Raw genomic sequence first — 18,881 nt, forward strand, 5'->3', positions numbered from 1 at the left:
CTTGGCCTGCCTCCCTCAGTTATCCCTTGAAGGGCAGAATTCAGCGCTCAGCTCCAAGAATGAAGCCTGTGTGGATGGAGTCTGTTCTCAGGGCCCAAATAAGCCAGGAGGCCCACAGAGCCTCATTCTTAGCTTGAACCCACCCATAACTGGAGTTCTTTACTAATTTAGACTTGGCTGTTACTATTTCAGGTAGCTTCCCATGAGCTGCCAAATGGGGAAGAGACCTGAAGAAGCCCTGCTCTAAGGACTCGCAGGGAGGAAAATTGTCTGACAGAAGATCTTGGGCCAAGTGCGAGGGGTTGGGTTAAACCACTCTTGGGTCCAGATGTTAATCTCACTAAGGAAATCAGGCTCTCAGTTAGCTGGAGCCGGTGTGTCGGACCTTTCTCCATACTTAGTACCCCATGCCCCTCCACTCCCCATAGAGGAAGAGAGATGAGTTTTTCCAACATTTACTGGAAAGCCTGTTGCCATAGCAATGGTGAGGGGTCAAGGCAGAACAGAGGTGAAGCACAGAGGTGTGGAGTGGGCAGGCCTCTGCTCTCTAGCAACCTGAGATGGTAGGCACCTCACTGCGGTACTCTGGCCCAAGAGTCTTAGTTTTGTTTGTTGCTAACCACTTATATTAGTGAAAAATAACCCCACTTACTTTTTGGCTTGGGCCTTGTCCTAAGACTCCCTCTCCTGGGTTTTCTTATGGCTTCTACTTGACTCCGTCTGTTGCTTCCTCAAGCCTTGGTCCCCAGCTCATTTCCTCTCTGCTCTTGACTTGACTGTTCTTTTCGGTCACCGCACTTTCCAATCCAGCTCCATGCTTCTCCCTGCGCAGGGTGGCTGCCCTCAGCGGAGGGCTCCTGGAGGAAGAGGCCACTTAAATGTATTGTCATAGCGACCATTCATGAAACACTCTCCCTGGCGCCAGCAGAATGCTTTTCATTGCTGTTTTCATCTCCTGTCTTAAAAATTTATTTTATTTATTTATTTTTGGCTGCGTTGAGTCTTCGTTGCTGCACACGGGCTCTCTCTAGTTGGGGCGAGCGGGGACTACTCTCCGTTGCGGTGCGTGGGCTTCTCATTGCGGTGGCTTCTCTTGTTGCGGAGCACGGGCTCTAGCCGCGTGGGCTTCAGTAGTTGTGACACGCAGTCTCAGTAGTTGTGGCTAGTGGGCTCTAGAGCGCAGGCTCAGTAGTTGTGGCGCACAGGCTTAGTTGCTCCACGGCATGTGGGATCTTCCCGGACCAGGACTCGCCACCAGGGAAACCCTCATCTCCTCTTTACAACCCTAGGAAAGACCAGTGACTAGCCTGACTTATAAATAAGAAAACGTAGGCTCAGAGGGCATAAATGACCTGCCCAAAGTCACATAGCTGGTAAGTGGCAGAGTGAGGCTGGAACTTAGCTCTGTCTAACCGCAAAGCCTGTGCTCTTAACGTCATGATGTACTACTTTTAAGAAGGAACCTTTTGAATGTAGATAACTGAAGAAGCTGGGTGATGGTTACGTGGAGGTTCATTATATTATTCTTTCTCTAAAAAGAAAGTAATCTTTTAAGACTTAGTGATACAAAGTGCATAAGTACATTTTAAAAATCGGGGGACTTCCCTGGTGGCTCAGTGGTTAAGAATCCGCCTGCCAATGCAGGGGACACAGGTTCAAGCCCTGGTCCAGCAAGATCCCACATGCCACAGAGCAGCTAAGTCCGTGCGCCACAACTTCTAAGCTGCACTCTAGAGCCCACGAGCCACAGCTACTGAGCCTGCGTGCTGCAACTACTGAAGCCCACGCACCTAGAGCCCATGCTCTGCAACAAGAGAAGCCACCGCAATGAGAAGCCCGCGCACCACAATGAAGAGTAGCCCCTGCTCACCGCAACTAGAGAAAGCCCACACGCAGCAATGAAGACTCAACACAGCCAAAAATAAATAAATAAATAAAATATTAAAAAAAAAATTTATTTGGGGTGCAGAATGTGAAAACTCATCTTTCTTAGTCCTACCTCTTTAATCCCTAGAGGATATACAGGTGTATTATCTTTGGTGTATATCTTTCATTTTATATGTATATATATTTATGTGTACATGCACACATATTTACATAATATATTTATTTTGCACATGTGCAAGTGTGCCTTTAGAATTCCATTAAGGAATTACTGAATCAAACTATATGCGCGGACTTCCCTGGCAGTCTAGTGGTTAAGACTGCGCTTCCACTGCAGCGGGTGCGGATTCAGTCCCTGCTTGGGGAACTAAGATCCTGCATGCTGCACAGCGCGGCCAAAAACAAAACAAAACAAAACGAAAAACAGTATATGCACTTAAAATTTTGAAAGTTCTGCCCTCAGCAAGGCTATGTGAATTTCCACCCACCAGTCTTGTGCTGTACGACTTTGGAATACGCCACGAATCCTTTTTGGAAACAGGTGGGATATAAATAATAAATTAATGCTTTTAAAAAACAGCCCTCAGCCAGGGAGAGAAGTGACTTGGGTACTAGGGAAATCACTAGCTCTCAGTTTCCCAGACCACAAGGCCTGCCTGCAGTCCCAGCCACGACTTGCTGATTCGGTGGATGCCACCTTTAGGGAGGCAGCAGGAAGGAGGACTGAACTTCCCTGCCTTGGCAGAAAAAAGCCCTCTGATGTCCTGCTTACCTTGGCTGCACCAGCTCTGGGCCCCACCTGCCTGGCCTGATTGGAGGCAGACTGCCTGGCAACTCTGGGACTGCCCTGGAAAACAGCCACTGTCACACCTCTTACCGTGAGGAAAATAACCAGCGTAAGGAGAGGGGCTTGAAGAGCACGAAGCTGCGGTGAAAGGGAGGCCAGCCTTTCCACTCCAGTCTTCCCATGTCTGGCCAAGGGAGACATTGGGGTTGCTATTTCATGCAGTCAATCTCTATTTTTCTTTTTCCACCCAACAGGGAATTAGTATATGTACTTTTCAGAAAACTTTTTTTTTAAAGAGCCTTTTGACATACCTTAGAAAGATTTGGTGAGGAGAGGCAGAGGCAGATTGGAGGTTACGGCCCTAATTTTTCCTACTCCTTCTTAAAAAGGAATATTTATAGATATTTTTCCTTTCTTTCTCTGTGTTTTTTATTCTCCTAAAGACATAATCTTTTGCTTTTTAACCAGAGTTTGTAGGTAGTGATCAGAGAGAGTACAGGCCTCAACTCCCTTATATGGCAGTATTTATTTAAAAATTTTTGAGCCGAAAAAAGTGATCAAGTTTGAGGTGGCTTTTAAATTTTAAGAGATTATAATAAGGCTACTTTGACTTAGAGTCTGCCTTCCAGACACAGATCCTAAGTTAGTTAGTTATTTTTATTTATTTATTTATTTAAAGATATACAAGCAGCCCATGATCATATGCTTGTTGTGATAAAATAGTATAGAAGTAGCTCTAAAGAGTGTCAAAAGTGAATATATCCCCCTTTAATCCCTTCCAATACTCTCCTCCCCCAAGGGAACCTCACTTAACTCTAGTGCATATCCAAACCCCTTCCCGTGTAGTTACAGATAGAAATATTCATATACTTTCAAATTTTAAACAAATGGGATTATGTGCCTTGTTCCCCGCCCCCCCCCCCCAAACTATCTGTCTTTGAGATCTCTCCATACTAGTAAGTAGAGATGGATCTCATTCTTTTTAACAACTGCATAACATGAATGGGTGCAACTGTAACTTATTGTAATTTTTCAGTGTTACAAATGTTCCTGCAGTAAACATCTTCGTGCATACATGTAGGCTAAATTCCCGGATGTGGAATTGCAGGTAAACGGGTCAATACGTTTGTTATCATCCCTAAAAAGAGAAAAGCTGGGATCCAGGTAACTCTAGTCCTGGTGCTCTGAGAACAAATGTTCAGTGAGCAAGTAATTGTGGGAAATGGCTCCATGCTAAACTCCCTTCTTGGTGATTCACAATCAAGTAGCATATTAAGAGTTCTGGAAATTCTTCAGTAACCACTTACTGCTGAGTAGTTTAAAAAGAATTGTTTGCAAAGGGAAATTGCAGTGTGCAAATGTGTAATTCTTGTACACATCTTAAAATTTCCCTGAACAGTTTGGGAAGTCTCCCCCCGGGTGGTAATCTCTCAAAGACAGGACGGCATTTAGATAGGAACTTGGCCACATACTGTTCCACCAGGCTGGGCAGCTGAGGTGGAGTCAGGTTTGGATTTTGTCCAGGAAACAGGCGAGGCCTGTCAGCCATGCCCAAACCCCTCATATCGGATGAGAGGGATCCAGCAAGTCCTGCATAAATCAAGGCTTTGAGGCTGACCAGTGGGGAGAGGGGTAGAGTTTCACTTCGGCCTGAATCTATCTATGAGGTGACATCAACCTAGCAGACACACTTTGCATCAGTCAGGCCCAAGCCTCCAACAGAGAAGAGTGTGGATCCAGAATCTCTAGAGAAGGAGCCACTTGGGGTATAAGAGGGCAGTGTCCTCCCCCCTCCCACTCACCTCCTCCAGTCCTTGAAATCATGGTTAATTTCCATGGCTCAGTGCAGCTGTCACCCCTGAAGCCTCTCCCCTACCCCCTAGACCCCTCCTGTGTACTCTGGTAGGACCTCTGCTGCAGCAATTAGCAGTCTGTTTTGTCTTCTGGTTCATTCATACTTACTGGGCTGGTCTACAGGAAGGGCCACATGATGAGTTGTGTACCTCACAGTCTTCCCCAACAAAGTGGGAGCTCCTCCATAGCCCGGTGCTGTTCAGGCCTTCCTTCACTCATTCATTCATTCGATCATCATTTAGCACCTACCATGTGTCAGGCATTAGCTAGACAGCCTGAATACAGTGGTGAATACAGCAGACTCAATCCCCCCCTCTTTCGTATTCTTATATTCCCTGTAGCCCAGCCCAACGTCTAGCCCAAAGCCTGACACAGTACGGTTTAGAAATGGCAATCTAATTGGAAAGCTGCCTTTGCATAGCAAGAACTGTCTTACCTTCTAGACTACAGATGAAAAAACATTTTCTCAAGATGCCTCGTCTACATTTTATGTGATGGAAAGTCATTTCACTGTACGGAATATTTTTTTAGACATCTGGGGTGACCTCGGGGGCCTGATGGAGAATCTGGAGTGCTAAGGTGCCAGCCACCTGGCTGGACCAACGCTGGCGGGAGGGCGCTAGCGACGCGGCCCGCAGGTCCCGCCCACACAGGCCCGGCCCCGCCCCCGCTCTCCATAGTTACGGCTGCGGAGGCGGCGGCCATCTTGGCGGCGGAGCGATGAGCGGGTCGAATTCTAAGGCTGCGGCCGTGGGGTCGGTGGCTGGGCCCGGGGGGCTGGTGACTGGCAAGGAGGAGAAGAAGAAGGCTGGCGGCGGCGTCCTGAACAGGCTTAAGGCGCGGCGGCAGGCGCCCCACCGCGCGGCCGACGACGGCATCGGGGCAGCGGTTACGGAGCAGGAGCTGCTGGCTCTGGACACCATCCGGCCCGAGCACGTCCTGCGCCTCAGCCGGGTCACAGAGAGTAAGTGCGGGGCCGGCCGCGCCCTCCCCTCGCGCCGGTCCCCGGGCCCCTTGTAGCCTTAAGCGGAGCCGGCCGCTTGCCGCTCGGCCGGCCCAGAGTGTCCACCCAGGCGCCCCCGGCCGGCCGGGCCGCGCTGCCCACACTCACCTAGACCTGGTCGGGAGGGTTTCTCCTGGGGCTTGACTGCCCTCCTCTGAGTCCGGCCACGCCAGGCTTCCCTGTGGCCCGTCCCCGCTGAGCCCTCAGGCCCGGCCGTTCTCCTCCTCAGCTGCATCTGTTTGGGTGAAGACCCGCCTTGGCTTAACCGGATCCTCCTGACCCTGGGAAGTGGGCCGCTGCCCACCAGCTATCAGTGAAGTTCCTGCCCAGCTAGGCCCCCTCAACCTGTCTACAGCCAGCTTCTGCCGCCCTCTGCCAGCCCAGACCCCTACCCTAGCTGCTTTCTCTGCCTTTCCCTCCCCTCCGGCCCCTGAGAGCCCCGCCCCCTTTCCAGCCTGCCTTGGCTCCCTACCTCTTTGGGCCCCTAGCGTTGCCCCTTTGTGTGCAGGTGGGCTCCTCCTCCCTCAAATACATTGCCGTGGCATTTCGTGCCGCATTAAAAAAAATATTAATAAAGTTTCAGTTCACGAACAAAACCAAAATGTGAATCCTGCTTTTGACACTTGTTCCAGTGAATTAAGAATATGTCGGGGTGTCAGAGATGCATTTCTTGCATAAAATGCAACCGTCCTACACCTTTTCATTGATAGTATGAGGGGTGGGGAGAAATATATAGCTCACCCCCTGTCCTGGTTTTCCTCTTTTCTGTTCTTTTCCAGGCCAACCCCTGACTTGATGCCCTTTTTCTTGCTGCTGTTTCCCCCTAAGAGTTTGCAGTCAGTTGGTTAGACCCTGCTTGCCCAGCCGGCCCTGTCCTCCACACTTCTAACGTTGAAGCACCAGCACTCCCTTGATGGATGAAAGGCTGCCGTCCTATTATCTGCTGAATTACTTTAGTCGGCAGCCCAGGGGTGCTCAGGTGTCCCTCAGGGAGATGGAGGCCGTCCCAGTGATTTGAGAATGACAGTTTGGGGGGATAGGCCTTGGTCCAGCCTGTATGAAAGGGAATTCCCATCTCATAAAGTAGCTTTAATTTGAGTCTGGGTATTTTCATATCCCCATTTTCCATCACTTTTTGGGTTGGGACTGTCCTTTGCATGCCTGAGTATATCTTTAGAAGGTCTTGCTATTCTGTTTCATAGAAACATTGTGAAAAAGCTGCTTCTGTTCTGACCCAGATTTCATTTGGGGCTCTGAAGGTACGGAAATGCTCACCACCTCACCTTTCTCACCCCATGCTTTCTCCTGATACCAAACGTGAATTAGGCCACTCTAATGCCTGGCCCTAAGCGGCATTCTAGGAGAGCACTCAGGTCCTGTGCAGGAACTTGAGCTTGGTGCCATTGCTCAAACACACCTCAGCAGCTTATTGGAGAAAGTCACAAGTCAGCTTGGTGACCTCTGGATTTTTTACTCGTCTTAAAATCTGTTCCGTTCAGCAAGTTATTTATTGAGTCCCCTCTAAAGGTGCAGAACCAATCTCAGCACTTTTGGGAGTTACAGAATAATCAGTAGCTCTCAAGTTTGCCATCTTATTGGAGAGTCAGCTTGTAAAACATGAAACAACTAACACAAGCAGGCAGTATAAGATAAAGTGCCAAAGTGAGTTGTGGAGAAGATGCTCTCAGGAGTCATGATAGAAAGAAATCAATGAAATTGTCTTTGATCAGTACTGTTTTGATTAGTTGATCAGGTTTTTGGGGGCTCTACTTCACTTTGGCCTCACGCCCTCCACAGCAGATCTGTCCTGCTGCCTGGGTAGGTATGGCCCACCACCTGGTTTTGTGCAGCCCACAAGCTAAGAGTGGTTTTTACCTTTTCAAATGGTTGGAAAAAAAAAAAAAAAAGTCTTGGGACACATGGTTATATAAAATTTGTATTTCGTGTCTATAAATAGTTTTATTAGAATACAGCCACGCCATTCATTTCCATGTTTGTGGCTGCCTTTGTGCTACAGCGACAGAGTAGTTGTGATAGTGACTGTGTGGCCTCAAAGCCTAAATTATTCATCATCTGACCCTTTACAGAAAAAGTTTGCTGATCCGTGCTTTGTGATACGGTCAGCAAACATGCACCATATTAGCCATTAGATCAGCATAAATGTTTTAAAATGGATTTCTAAAAAAAATTCTATCCTGTTGTGATATCCGATGAAAGGTTTATAGGCCATTTTTGAAGTGTTTCCGAAGAAATCCCCTTTTACCATCCCTATTTCTAAAGTGTTACAGTAATCTTTCATCCACACAAGCCCATGCACTTTTTTTCTTTCTTGGATCCCCTAATTCTCTCCACACAACTTTTGCTTATAACATAAAAGGAAGTTTTGCGGTGTATTTTAAGTGAATTGTGTAAGAAAAAAACCTGAGTTTGCTTCAAAACTTGAGAAAGAAATGGTAGATTTGGAGGATTATTTAACGGCATTGGTCTCTCTCTCTCATTTTCAGATTATTTATGTAAACCCGAAGACAACGTCTACAGTATTGATTTCACACGCTTCAAAATTCGAGATTTGGAGACCGGGACAGTGCTTTTTGAGATTGCCAAACCTTGTGTGTCAGGTAGGCCTTAGTATTGCAGTAGCCACTTGACAGTTGGAGAAAAGGTCTTTCACGCTTGAGTTTTTGTGTGCCATTGCGTCCTGTGTCACAGACTCCGGCGGCCTGCTTCCAGTCGCCTCCTGAAGCCTGCCTGTGGGCCTGTTGGCTTGAAGCTGTGCTGAGAGGCTGATGTTTGTTGAGTATCTACTCTGCGCCGGTCACTGTGTCCCACATCTTTCTGTTTACATCAGTTCATGTAATCCTCACACCTCTGTGAGGGGTTATTATCCTTATTTTACAGATAAGGAAACTGAGGCCCAGAATTTCCAGGTGACTTTCCTAAGGTCCTCTGCCCTTTGATCTTACCATGTTGCCTCCACTTAGGAAAGGAATCCTTGAAATTAAACTCCAATGAGGAAGCGTACCTGAACCTTGAGTCCTGGGGACACTCTGGAAGGGTGATACGGAGGATTCCAGTCCAGACCATGAGGCAGTGTCTTCTCACGCCCTTTTCTTTAAATAGTGTCTCAGATTTCCCAGTAAGTCCTAGTTTGGACTTTAATGTCCGCCATTTTCTGGATGAACAGAAGGCCCAGACCTGTGAACTCATCTACTTGGGACCCCTTAAGGTAGCTTTGAATAGACACTTCCTGTGCTTGTGATGCAGTTCCAGGGTGATTCATTTCTGACCAGGGGACCACACGTAGGTCTTTGGAGCACATCACTGGAAATGGAGCACCCCCTGGAGTTAGTTACTAGAACACCAGCCTAGATAGTCCTTCAGAGTATCAGCCATGGTCTGTGTTGATGACTCTTTTTGCCAAGCTTTTCTTATCTGATTTGCTATTCAGAAAGAGCCTGTAAATTCGGTAAGACAGCTGTTAGTAACCCAGATAAGTCAAAATGCTTTCACGAAAAAGTCTCAGCTCAGGTTAATTATACAGCCAAGGCTAGAGCACTGGTCTCCTCACCCCACCCAGTATTCTTTTTTAAAAATTAATTAATTAATTAATTAATTAATTAATTTTTGGGCTGCTTTGGGTCTTCGTTGCTGCACGCGGGCTTTTAGTTGCGGCAAGCAGGGGCTACTCTTCGTTGCGGTGTGCGGGCTTCTCATTGCGGTGGCTTCTCTTGTTGTGGAGCATGGGCTCTAGGCGTGCGGGCTTCAGTAGTTGTGGCACATGGGCTCAGTAGATGTGGCTCACGGGCTCTAGAGCGCAGGCTCGGTAGTTGTGGTGCACGGGCTTAGTTGCTCCACGGCATGTGGGATCTTCCTGGACCAGGGCTCGAACCCGTGTCCCCTGCATTGGCAGGCGGGTTCTTAACCACTGCACCAGCAGGGAAGTCTCACCACCCAGTATTCTTTATGCTGTCATAATCTAGTACTGACCAGGGCGCCTAAAGGCTCAAGCGGGCTTCCCTGGTGGCGCAGTGGTTGAGAATCTGCCTGCCAATGCAGGGGACACGGGTTCGAGCCCTGGTCTGGAAAGATCCCACATGCCGCGGAGCAACTAGGCCCGTGAGCCACAATTACTGAGCCTGCGCTTCTGGAGCCTGTGCTCCGCAACAAGAGAGGCCGCGATAATGAGAGGCCTGCGCACCGCGATGAAGAGTGGCCCCCACTTGCCGCAACTAGAGAAAGCCCTCGCACAGAAACGAAGACCCAACACAGCCATAAATAAATAAATAAATAAATAAATAAATAAATATTTAAAAAAAAAATTTAAAGGCTCAAGCTTGTGGGTACTTAAATCTTGTATTGGGAGGGTCAGGGCCAGCCAGCTTCCTGGGTCTGTGCTGTTCGTATCTCTAAGCCACAGGTCCTAGTACTTAAGATGTTCCCAGGACCCCAGGGCTACTTCAGGTGTATGGATTTGGATGAGACTGGGCTCAGAATAGTCATTTCAGTATAAAACTAAATCTCAAGAAGAAGGTCAGCTGCAGATACTGTAAAAATGCCTTGATTTACAACCCATCCAGTCTTTACCTTTAAGGATCTTGATTCACTAAGAATACGCACACACTGATTCAGTGCCCTCCTACAGCACTTGTTCTGATGAGTTCGAATCCCTGAGAAGGTTTGGTCTGATCCTTTTTGAATCCCACTGTTGGAGCCAGGGCTGTGGAGTCTCTGGCTTTGAACCCCTATTCAGTCTGGTTGCCCAGCTCCTCTTGGGCTTGTCACAGGCAGAGATGTTTGATGCTAAAAAAGACTCCTCTTTTACTGCACCTATGTTCAGCCTAGAACTGGAAAAAATACCTTTGCTGGATATTGGGTGGCTGTAGCTACTAGAGAGAGAACTAACTCCTTGTTTACATTAGATTGTTCTCTGATTCATTTTACAAATCTTTCATTCCTGGGTTCAGGAGTGGACTAGACCAGAGCCCGTCGTTACTCTTGTGGACCCTCTCAGGTCTCACATGTTCGTTCATGGCCCATCTGCTTCACCTTTTCCCAGGTGCTCAGAGTGTTGGGCCTGGTATGGCCTGGAATAGGCATTAGTCCAAGGAAGTGCAGTACCCCAAGGCTATAGGTCAGTGTCTTCCATTTAAATAGAAATATTATTTCTAGGGATTTGTCTTTGCTGTGTCAGAAATTTTTGCATTCTTTGAAGGTGCCTTTTGAATAGTTTCAACTTTTATAGCCTTATTCTTTTGGTTAGCAGCAAGCACTTTAACTGGGTCAACAGCAGACCTGGTCTGTATAGCAGAGACAACGTCACGGCCACCCCGCTGGTGTTTCAGGCATCACCGTTAGGATATGGCCCAAGGCCCCAAATTATGTAAAAGGCAAACAGCTGATTGTTTAAGAACAGGCCTTGAGTCTGATGGACCCGGATTCACATCCCTGCTCCCTCCATTTACTACAGGCGTACCTCATTTTTTTTTTTTTTTTTAATTTTTATTTATTTATTTATGGCTGTGTTGGGTCTTTGTTTCTGCGCGAGGGCCTTCTCCAGTTGTGGCAAGCGGGGGCCACTCTTCATCGCAGTGCGCGGGCCTCTCACCATCGCGGCCTCTCTTGTTGCGGAGCACAGGCTCCAGACGCGCAGGCTCAGCAATTATGGCTCACGGGCCCAGCCGCTCCGCGGCATGTGGGATCCTCCCAGACCAGGGTTTGAACCCGTGTCCCCTGCATCGGCAGGTGGACTCTCAACCACTGCGCCACCAGGGAAGCCCAGGCGTACCTCATTTTATTGTGCTTCACTTTACTGTGCTTCGCAGATATTGTGTTCTTTACAAACTGAGGGTTCGTGGCAACCTTTCATTGAATAAGTCTATTGGCTCCATTGTTTTCAACAGCATTTAAAAAAAAATTTTTTTATTGAAGTATAGTTGATTTACAGTGTTGTGTTATTTTCTGGTGTACAGCAAAGTGATTCAGTTGTACATATGTATATTTTTTCATATTCTTTTCCATTATGGTTTATTATAGGATATTGAATATAGCAGCATTATTTTTAAATTAAGCCATGTGCATTGTTATTTTTGGACATAATGCTATTGCATACTTAATGGATTATAGTAAAGTGTAAACATAACTTTTGTATACACTGGGAAACCAAAAATTTCATGTGACTCACTTTATCATGGTGGTCTGGAACTGAACCCGCAATCTCTCTGAGGTCTGCCTATATCTGGGGGACTTTGGACACGTAAGCTAATCTGTCTGAGTCTGAGCTTCCTGGTCTGTAAAGTGGAGATAAAATGAAGGCAACACCTACAGGGCTGTTGTGAGGATCCTGTGAGGCGTGCAGCACGGGGCCTGGAATTACAGCAGGTGCTCAGTGAGTACTGGCTGCCCTGCCACGTCGGTGTCGGTGTCGGTGTCGGTGTCGGTGTCGGTACTGCTGATCGGTTGTGCTCTTTGCCGAGATGGTGATTCAGCTTCCGTGTGCTCTTGCAGACCAGGAGGAGGAGGAGGAGGAGGAGGAGGAGGAGGAGGAGGCGGCAGGTGGAGATGTGGATGTCAGTGCGGGCCGCTTCGTCCGCTATCAGTTCACACCAGCATTTCTCCGCCTCCGCACTGTGGGCGCCACGTGAGTACCAGCATTTCCTGAAGGGAGGACGTTCTTCTGGTTCAGAGAAGAATGTTCTCCGTTGGGTTTGGGGTTGGCTTTAGAGGAGGGAGGAGGCAAAGTCAGGCTCACAGAGATTTATTTTGCAGGGTGGAGTTCACGGTGGGAGACAAACCTGTGTCAAACTTCCGGATGATCGAACGGCACTATTTCCGGGAACGCCTGCTGAAAAACTTTGACTTTGATTTCGGCTTCTGCATCCCCAGCAGTAGGAACACTTGTGAACATATCTATGAGTTTCCCCAGCTTTCTGAGGATGTCAGTACGTATCCCCTGACTTTCACAACATTCTGGATTCTTCAGGCTAGAGGAACAGACCTTGAAATGAAATCCATCTAGTCCAACTACCTCATTTGCAGAGAAATAGGGACATGATGCGTCTCTAGTCTTTTGACCTCAGGCTTCTCGTTTCCTATTGCTCCTGTCTCATGTTTCAAACTCTGACTCTGCCTGCGTGGGAGCACTGAAGGTTTTAATACAGGCCATCCCTTTTAGATGCCTGCTGCGGGGAAGAGAGTGGCTGAGGGAGATAAGAGGAGGCCCCTGACAGTCCCTGGGAGTCCAATTTGATACACGGCCAGTCATGGTTTCACTGTGTTCTAGTCACCGGCTCCTGCTCGGCACTCCTTTAGCCCTTTGCTTTTTCCCTAATCAGAACTACATGGGAAACTGTGGGCTAAGTAGAATTCTAGTCCTGAGGACTACCTCTTTCTCATTCTCTTCAGGTAGAAGGTTAATTAGATAAAACTGTTAGAGTAGATGCAGCAGGCTCTAGGAAGCTGTTAGAGGTTCTGGAGCAGAAGGAGTGGCATGAGGGCAGCAGTGTCTGAGGAAGAGTCATCCTGTAGTTCTGGGGAGGAAGAACTGGGGAAGGCACCGGAGGGAGAAGGCTGGGCCGGGGAGGAGGTGGACTGAGTGACAGAGGAAGAACAGGCTGTGTATTCCCATGGCTTCAGTCTGGCCCTCTCACATTAGCATCCCCTGTGAGGAATTAGGGAAGGTTGTTCTAGAGCAATCAGGATGTGAGTGGGATCCTGTGAGTAGTGGTGGAGTTTAGTTGGATCGTTGGGGAAGGTCTACATACACCGACCAATTTTCTCAGAATCCCAGGTCCTTAAAATTGTCATTTTCTGACAGGTATTCTTGACTGGTGCAGCAGTACTGTTCCCAGGTAAAGTGAGGATTGCTGAGAAGTGGGCAGGGCGTTGATGACCGCATCAACTGTTAGGATCCTCGTTTGAAGCCCACTCCCCAGGCTGGGCTGGAATATGTAGATACTTGTGAGAAAAGATTATATACAGTATTTCAAGTTTTTATCTAAGGCCATGTAACTTTTTCTTCTTGAAGCCAAATAAGCTAAAGGAGCGTGGGGGTCAGTACTCTGGATATGAACTAAATGACTCTGGCCTGGCTGAGTTCAAAGAACTTGAAGCAGTCAGCTCGCCTCTTGAGAACTGTGGTCAGCAGCAGCATTTCCTCCAGAGGATGCAGAATAGCCTGTGACCATTGACTCAGAACCAGCCAGAGGCAGTGACTCGCAGTTCTCTCGACTCTCCAGTTATGGTTAAAGAGGTCGGGGCAACTGCCTGAACAAACAGAAGATTTAAATCTGGATCCCAAGACAAGCTCACCCTTTGCTGGATTGTTGGCAGGTTAATACCCCGAGCCATCTCTGGAGAAGGCTCCTTGCCCTTTGTGCCCCTGCGTCCGTGCACATCTGGGATTCCTTTGTTGTCAGGGTTGCCTGTGGGACGTGAGCACAGTGAGGCGCAGCTTTCTGAATTTGGACCAGAGTGTCTAGAGGTGGGGACCAGAAGCACCAAGTCCATAGGCTGCTGTGGTGCTTGTTGGCAAACGGGCAAGCACCTCTCCCTGGGGTTCTGACGGAGCACCAGGCTGGCGATGGCCTCGGAGGGCCAGGTCCAGAGCTGGTTGCGTCCTTCTGTTGAAGTGGACAGCATGCTCAGTTTGGGGGCCTCTGTGGTCCCCAGGTCTCCCCAGCTCTCAAGGCCTGGCTCCCTCTATTCTGACCTCATTATTCTGACAGTGTGTGCTCACATTTTCAGGAAGCGCTGGCTTACGAATTTTAGAGGGAATGCTAAGTTTTTTCCCACCTGGCCCATGGGGCAGACTCACACATAAGTCTTTGCTTTTTTCCTTTCCCTGACTTGCAGTTCGTCTGATGATTGAAAATCCCTATGAGACCCGTTCTGACAGCTTCTACTTTGTCGACAACAAGCTGATAATGCACAACAAGGCTGACTATGCCTATAACGGGGGCCAGTAGCTGTGGCAGGAGCGGACGGGGAGGTGCTTTGCTGTGGCCCGAGGTCCTGGTGCACGGAGGTGGTTGAAGCTGCGGTCTGTCGACACACATCTGGAACCTGGCCCCAGGAAGCCGAGGCTGGGGTGGCAGTTTCCTGTGCTCCAAGAGAGGTGCCAAGCAGTGCTGTGTTTCCTTCCCCAGTATTTTTTCTTCCTTTTTTCCCTGCCCTTTAGGTCACAGAGGTACTATAGTAAAACTTAGCATAAGGCTCCTGGAATCCAGATAAAAAAAAGAAAGTTTATTTTCATGTAGTCATGGCTCCTCTGGGTTGTCCTGATGAGCCTGGGTCTCTCCAGGCACAGCCGTGCCGGGGAGAGAAGGCTCTTCTGTAGGTTCAGGGGTGCTGTGGGAAGCTGAGACTCCTCTCTCGCCTGCGGGGTCGCCATCAGCACGCTCTGACCTCAGCCTGTGCATCGTCCTAAACCAACTGGGGGGGCAGAGGGAAGGAGTGGTGCCAGGAGTTGAGGCACTGGGGTGGGCAAGGCTGCCGAACTGAAGGATCTGTCTTACGTGGGCGCCGCTTATCTGTCTGACTTGCGGATCCTCAGCTGCTCCTCCTGGGGCTCCACTGAGGTTTCAACCTGCCAGTGCCTTCCTGTTCCCCTTCCAGAGGAAAGATGAGCTTGCTCCGCTTCTCCTGGCTCCTGACTTCTGAGTTTCTCCTGAAATACAGTGTGTCAGTTTTGCTCTTGGAACTGTAGTGTCTCTCGAGGCCAGAGCAGGCCGTATTGTATTTTGCTTTCTTATCTCTAGGCTTCTTGTGGGGAGGCTTTATTAAAATGTCAGTGGCGTTCCCAGCATATAGGATGTGTGGCCAGACTTCTGATAGTATCAATCAGGCTCCTGGGGCTAATCTGGGTCATGTCGTACCTGCTTTTGTACTGAAGTAGTTCCTGGAACCATCCTGGCCGGTCGGACCTAAGGTAATGTGTATTCTGGTCCTTTGGACTGCCACTTGGAATGGTTTTGGGCGTTGGGAAAGGGGGAAATCAGCTGAGGTGGCCTATCAGAGAGACATGTTCTCAAAAAGCTTCCTCACACATCCCTCAGGCCCTTGCTGGATGGACTCTCCGCGCTTCAGCTCCCTACTCTTGTCCGACTGTGTGGGCGATTTAAGTGCTCAGGCCAAACTCCTGACCCTCTGAATAGACTGTTGCTGCGGCCAGGGTTTAGCATTGCTAGAAAGGTCACAGTAGGAAGGGCCCAGGTACGTGGTATCTGTGACCGGAGAGCTGTCTCCCTAGGTGCTTGGGAGAAAGGCCAGGTGGAGCCCGGGAGAGAAGGGCCAGCGCTTTGCCTCAGATGCTCCTGTGCTCTCACTGACCAGTGCTGCTCCCTGTTTGCATTCTAGAGCGTGAGTGGCCTTGAACCATGGTCCAGTGCTTTGTGCCAGGCCAGAGTCTGGGCTGTGCCAGATGCTGGCAACTTCCTCACTGAGAAAACCCTGGTTAGCCCTGTGTGCTGGCACTGCACCCAACCCCCGAGGGAGGAAGAGACCGGGTTCCCTGCAGGGTGGGCTACTCATCCCCAGACCTGTGAATCCCCGAACTGGAGTCGGCTGCAAATCCAGGTGCCTTATGTGTGGCTCCATCCCATACACTGCCAGACAGACATCAGCACTGCCTCTTCACCTTCTGTTTCTCACTGGGGCTCCCTCAGCAGATTTGTGTTCATTGAGCTTCAGAATAACCCCTTCTCTCTGTGACAGAAGCCCAGTCGGGAGAGTTTTTCTACTATTTGATGTTTAATTATTATCTAGGATGTGGTTTCTGGAGCTGCCCAGAACTCTGCTGAGTAGAGTGTGTCTTGGAAATGTGTCCCAGGCAGACCACGTCTTGTAGGCTAGTGGGCTGTCTCTTACCTGCAGTGTTAGCTTTTGCTGGGAAGAGGGCCGAGGAGGCAGGCATTCTGGCTTGAATAGTGCTGTATCCTCTTCCCAAGAGCTTGCTTTAGTCTCACTGGAGGCCGTTTTGAGGCCAAGTGCTTGGTCTGTGCCCAACAGCACAGGGATTTGCGATCTTCTGCTCCTGAAGGTCTGGTGTTCTGTACCTGGGACTCTGGATTCTTGTGTCTAGCTACTCAGGAAACCTTGAGAAGCATTACCACCCTGGGGTGTTAGCTAGGGTAAGTCTGAAATTCAAGCTTTTGTATCCGAACTGGATACAAGTCATACCTTCTCTGAAAGTAGCTGAACTCATCAGAAGTTGAATCAGGAGGCCATGTTGTTAAGGAGTCTGGGCTATTGGTAGCAGTTACCTGTGGGCAGTAAAATGGGAGGAAAAAACCTACCTGCCTGGGGAGACCGTGCCCTCTGTTCAGAGCTGGTACCTGACAGGCAGCTCCTGAAGGGAACACATTCCAGCAGACAGGCCCAGCTGGCGCCAGGGGGCCTGCTGCCTGCACCCCTCCCTCTCGTGTCTTGCTCCTGTCCCTCTGGCCTAGGGTCTCCTGGGAGAGCGACTCTCTTTTCCTGTGGAGCCTTTGGGCTAAGATGCCCTTTTAGCTGCTGCAAAGAAGATCCTGGTTTATTTTATTCTATGTTTTAAAGAGTAAACAGAGGAAATAACTAAAAGTAGTCCTGGGATAAAGTAGGTCATCCTCTCCTCGTGTGTTAGCTCAGAGCTGTCTTGCAGGGAAAGTACTTTCCAGGGCCGTGTCGGCCTTCCTGAAGACCTCACAGTCTTTGGGCCATCCAGTTCTCAAATAGGAGCGGTGATTTGGGGGTGTTGGGGCTATGCGGAGACTGGAGATTCTTGACGTGGCAGTAGCTGGGGGGATCTTCAGCTTGTTTCTTCAGTTGAAGTGGGACTCATTTCCGGAATGGACTTAATAGGCTGTGTCTCATGTGCAGATTGGGTGAGTCTTGCCTTAGTGTGTCTTGCCACCCTCGATAGGCTCCCAGGGTACTCTCTTTTTTTTCTCTGTAAAGTCCCTTTCTTCTGGTGGCCGTTGTCACTCTGATGTCAGTGAGGTTGGGGAATGGGGACAGTTCTCAGAATCATAGCACAGACTCGTCTGTGTGTGTGGACCCCTGATGCAGAGGGTGCTGCCGTACCTGGCGTAGGAGCCCAATCGTCAGATCACCATGTTTCTCACATTCCGCGTCACAGGACATCTTAGGTACAAGAAGGGTCTGGTGGAGGTGGATTTACCCCTTGTTGCACAAAGGATCATGTAAAGTCACTGAACTTGTGAAAGTCTATTTTTTTCCTTGTATATCTATTTTTCACAGAATGTAAGAAACGTTAATGACCTGGTCTGTCCTTCTTCCCCTTTCCCCTTCACCTGAGGTCCTCATTCCAGTTTGTATTGTCTTTGTGTCCAAAGTAAACTAGGTGACTTATTTGTATAAAATGTTATTTTGCCACAAGAGACAGTAATAAAAGAAAGATTTTCACAGTACGCGTACCCTCTCTTGTCTCCTGACTGGGCCCCTTGGGTCACGGGGCGGGCAGGTGTGGAGTAGGGGTGGGCTCTGAGTTTCTTTACGTGGCCTTTCTGTAAATATTGTTTTAATGAGTAGAGCTGGTTTCTAGGGTGATAAGGGCACAGTACTGAGCTTTAGGCTTGGTATTTTTTGCTTTACATTTTGATGGAGTACTTTGAGAATTAAAAATGTATATACATGTTTTTAAAACATGTTCATTAAGGTGTGTTTTAACTATACCTCATTTAAGAGTAAATTCACCTCATTTAAGAGTACAGTTTGATGAGTTTTGACAAATGGATACATGATCACAATCATGACACAGGGCATTTCCATCACCTCAGAAAGTTCCCTCAAGTGCCTGGTGTTTGCAGCCCGTTCCCTCCCTCTATCCAGCCCCTTGCAACCATCTTCTGATTTGTGTCTCTTTCGGAAAACTTGTATACTTTTCATATAAAACTTACAACCATGTTTAAGCTCACAAACAATACAAGTTAAAAATAAGTCTGGTTTAGATGGTCTGTGGCACCTGAAGGTCTATTGGCCTCTGCCCACAAACACCACTCACTTATTTTCCCCTTTCTCCTGCTTCTTGCTCTTTTCTTCCTGGTGCCCAGGTAGGGTGATGAAAGGTGAGGAAGCTTCGGAGCATTTGCCAACGACAGTAAAAGTACTGTGGATTTAGAGGCTTTCTTTAGAATGCATTTCTTTTAAGTGCAAGGTAACATTTGAAAGACTTTGCCGCATCTTTTAATAGATCTCCTGCAGGAAGCAGAGCAAGGTCTTGAAGGAAGACAGAACTTTTGGCGTGTGGGTCAGTGGTGGGGACAGACTCCTTGCTGAGTTATGGGGGAAGAAAGGCAGCTGGAGGGACTGGGTTCCTGGGGGCGTGTGGGAGGTGTCTGGAGCCTGTGGAAGTCTGAC

General features: G+C 48.6%; 1 protein-coding gene across 1 annotated transcript; it reads left to right on the plus strand.

The window, feature by feature from the left end:
• Positions 1-5,215: 5,215 nt before the first annotated feature.
• On the plus strand, positions 5,216-17,932 carry UNC119B (unc-119 lipid binding chaperone B). The gene is made up of 5 exons (XM_059894472.1): positions 5,216-5,489; positions 8,033-8,146; positions 12,033-12,165; positions 12,294-12,466; positions 14,379-17,932. Exons 1-5 carry the CDS (start codon positions 5,246-5,248, stop codon positions 14,489-14,491), a joined length of 777 nt encoding a protein of 258 aa, XP_059750455.1. The 5' UTR covers positions 5,216-5,245; the 3' UTR covers positions 14,492-17,932.
• Positions 17,933-18,881: the final 949 nt, after the last annotated feature.

The sequence above is a fragment of the Balaenoptera ricei genome, chromosome 14, assembly GCF_028023285.1.
Source record: "Balaenoptera ricei isolate mBalRic1 chromosome 14, mBalRic1.hap2, whole genome shotgun sequence".
Lineage (NCBI taxonomy): Eukaryota > Metazoa > Chordata > Mammalia > Artiodactyla > Balaenopteridae > Balaenoptera > Balaenoptera ricei.

What these genes read in the sequence shown, in the direction of transcription:
- UNC119B (XM_059894472.1), top strand. Translation starts at nt 5,246, where the DNA reads ATGAGCGGGTCGAATTCTAAGGCTGCGGCCGTGGGGTCGGTGGCTGGG. An exon ending in TGCCAAACCTTGTGTGTCAG is followed by an intron (nt 8,147 to 12,032) that starts GTAGGCCTTAGT and finishes GTGCTCTTGCAG; the next exon opens with ACCAGGAGGAGGAGGAGGAG. An exon ending in CCAGCTTTCTGAGGATGTCA is followed by an intron (nt 12,467 to 14,378) that starts GTACGTATCCCC and finishes CCTGACTTGCAG; the next exon opens with TTCGTCTGATGATTGAAAAT.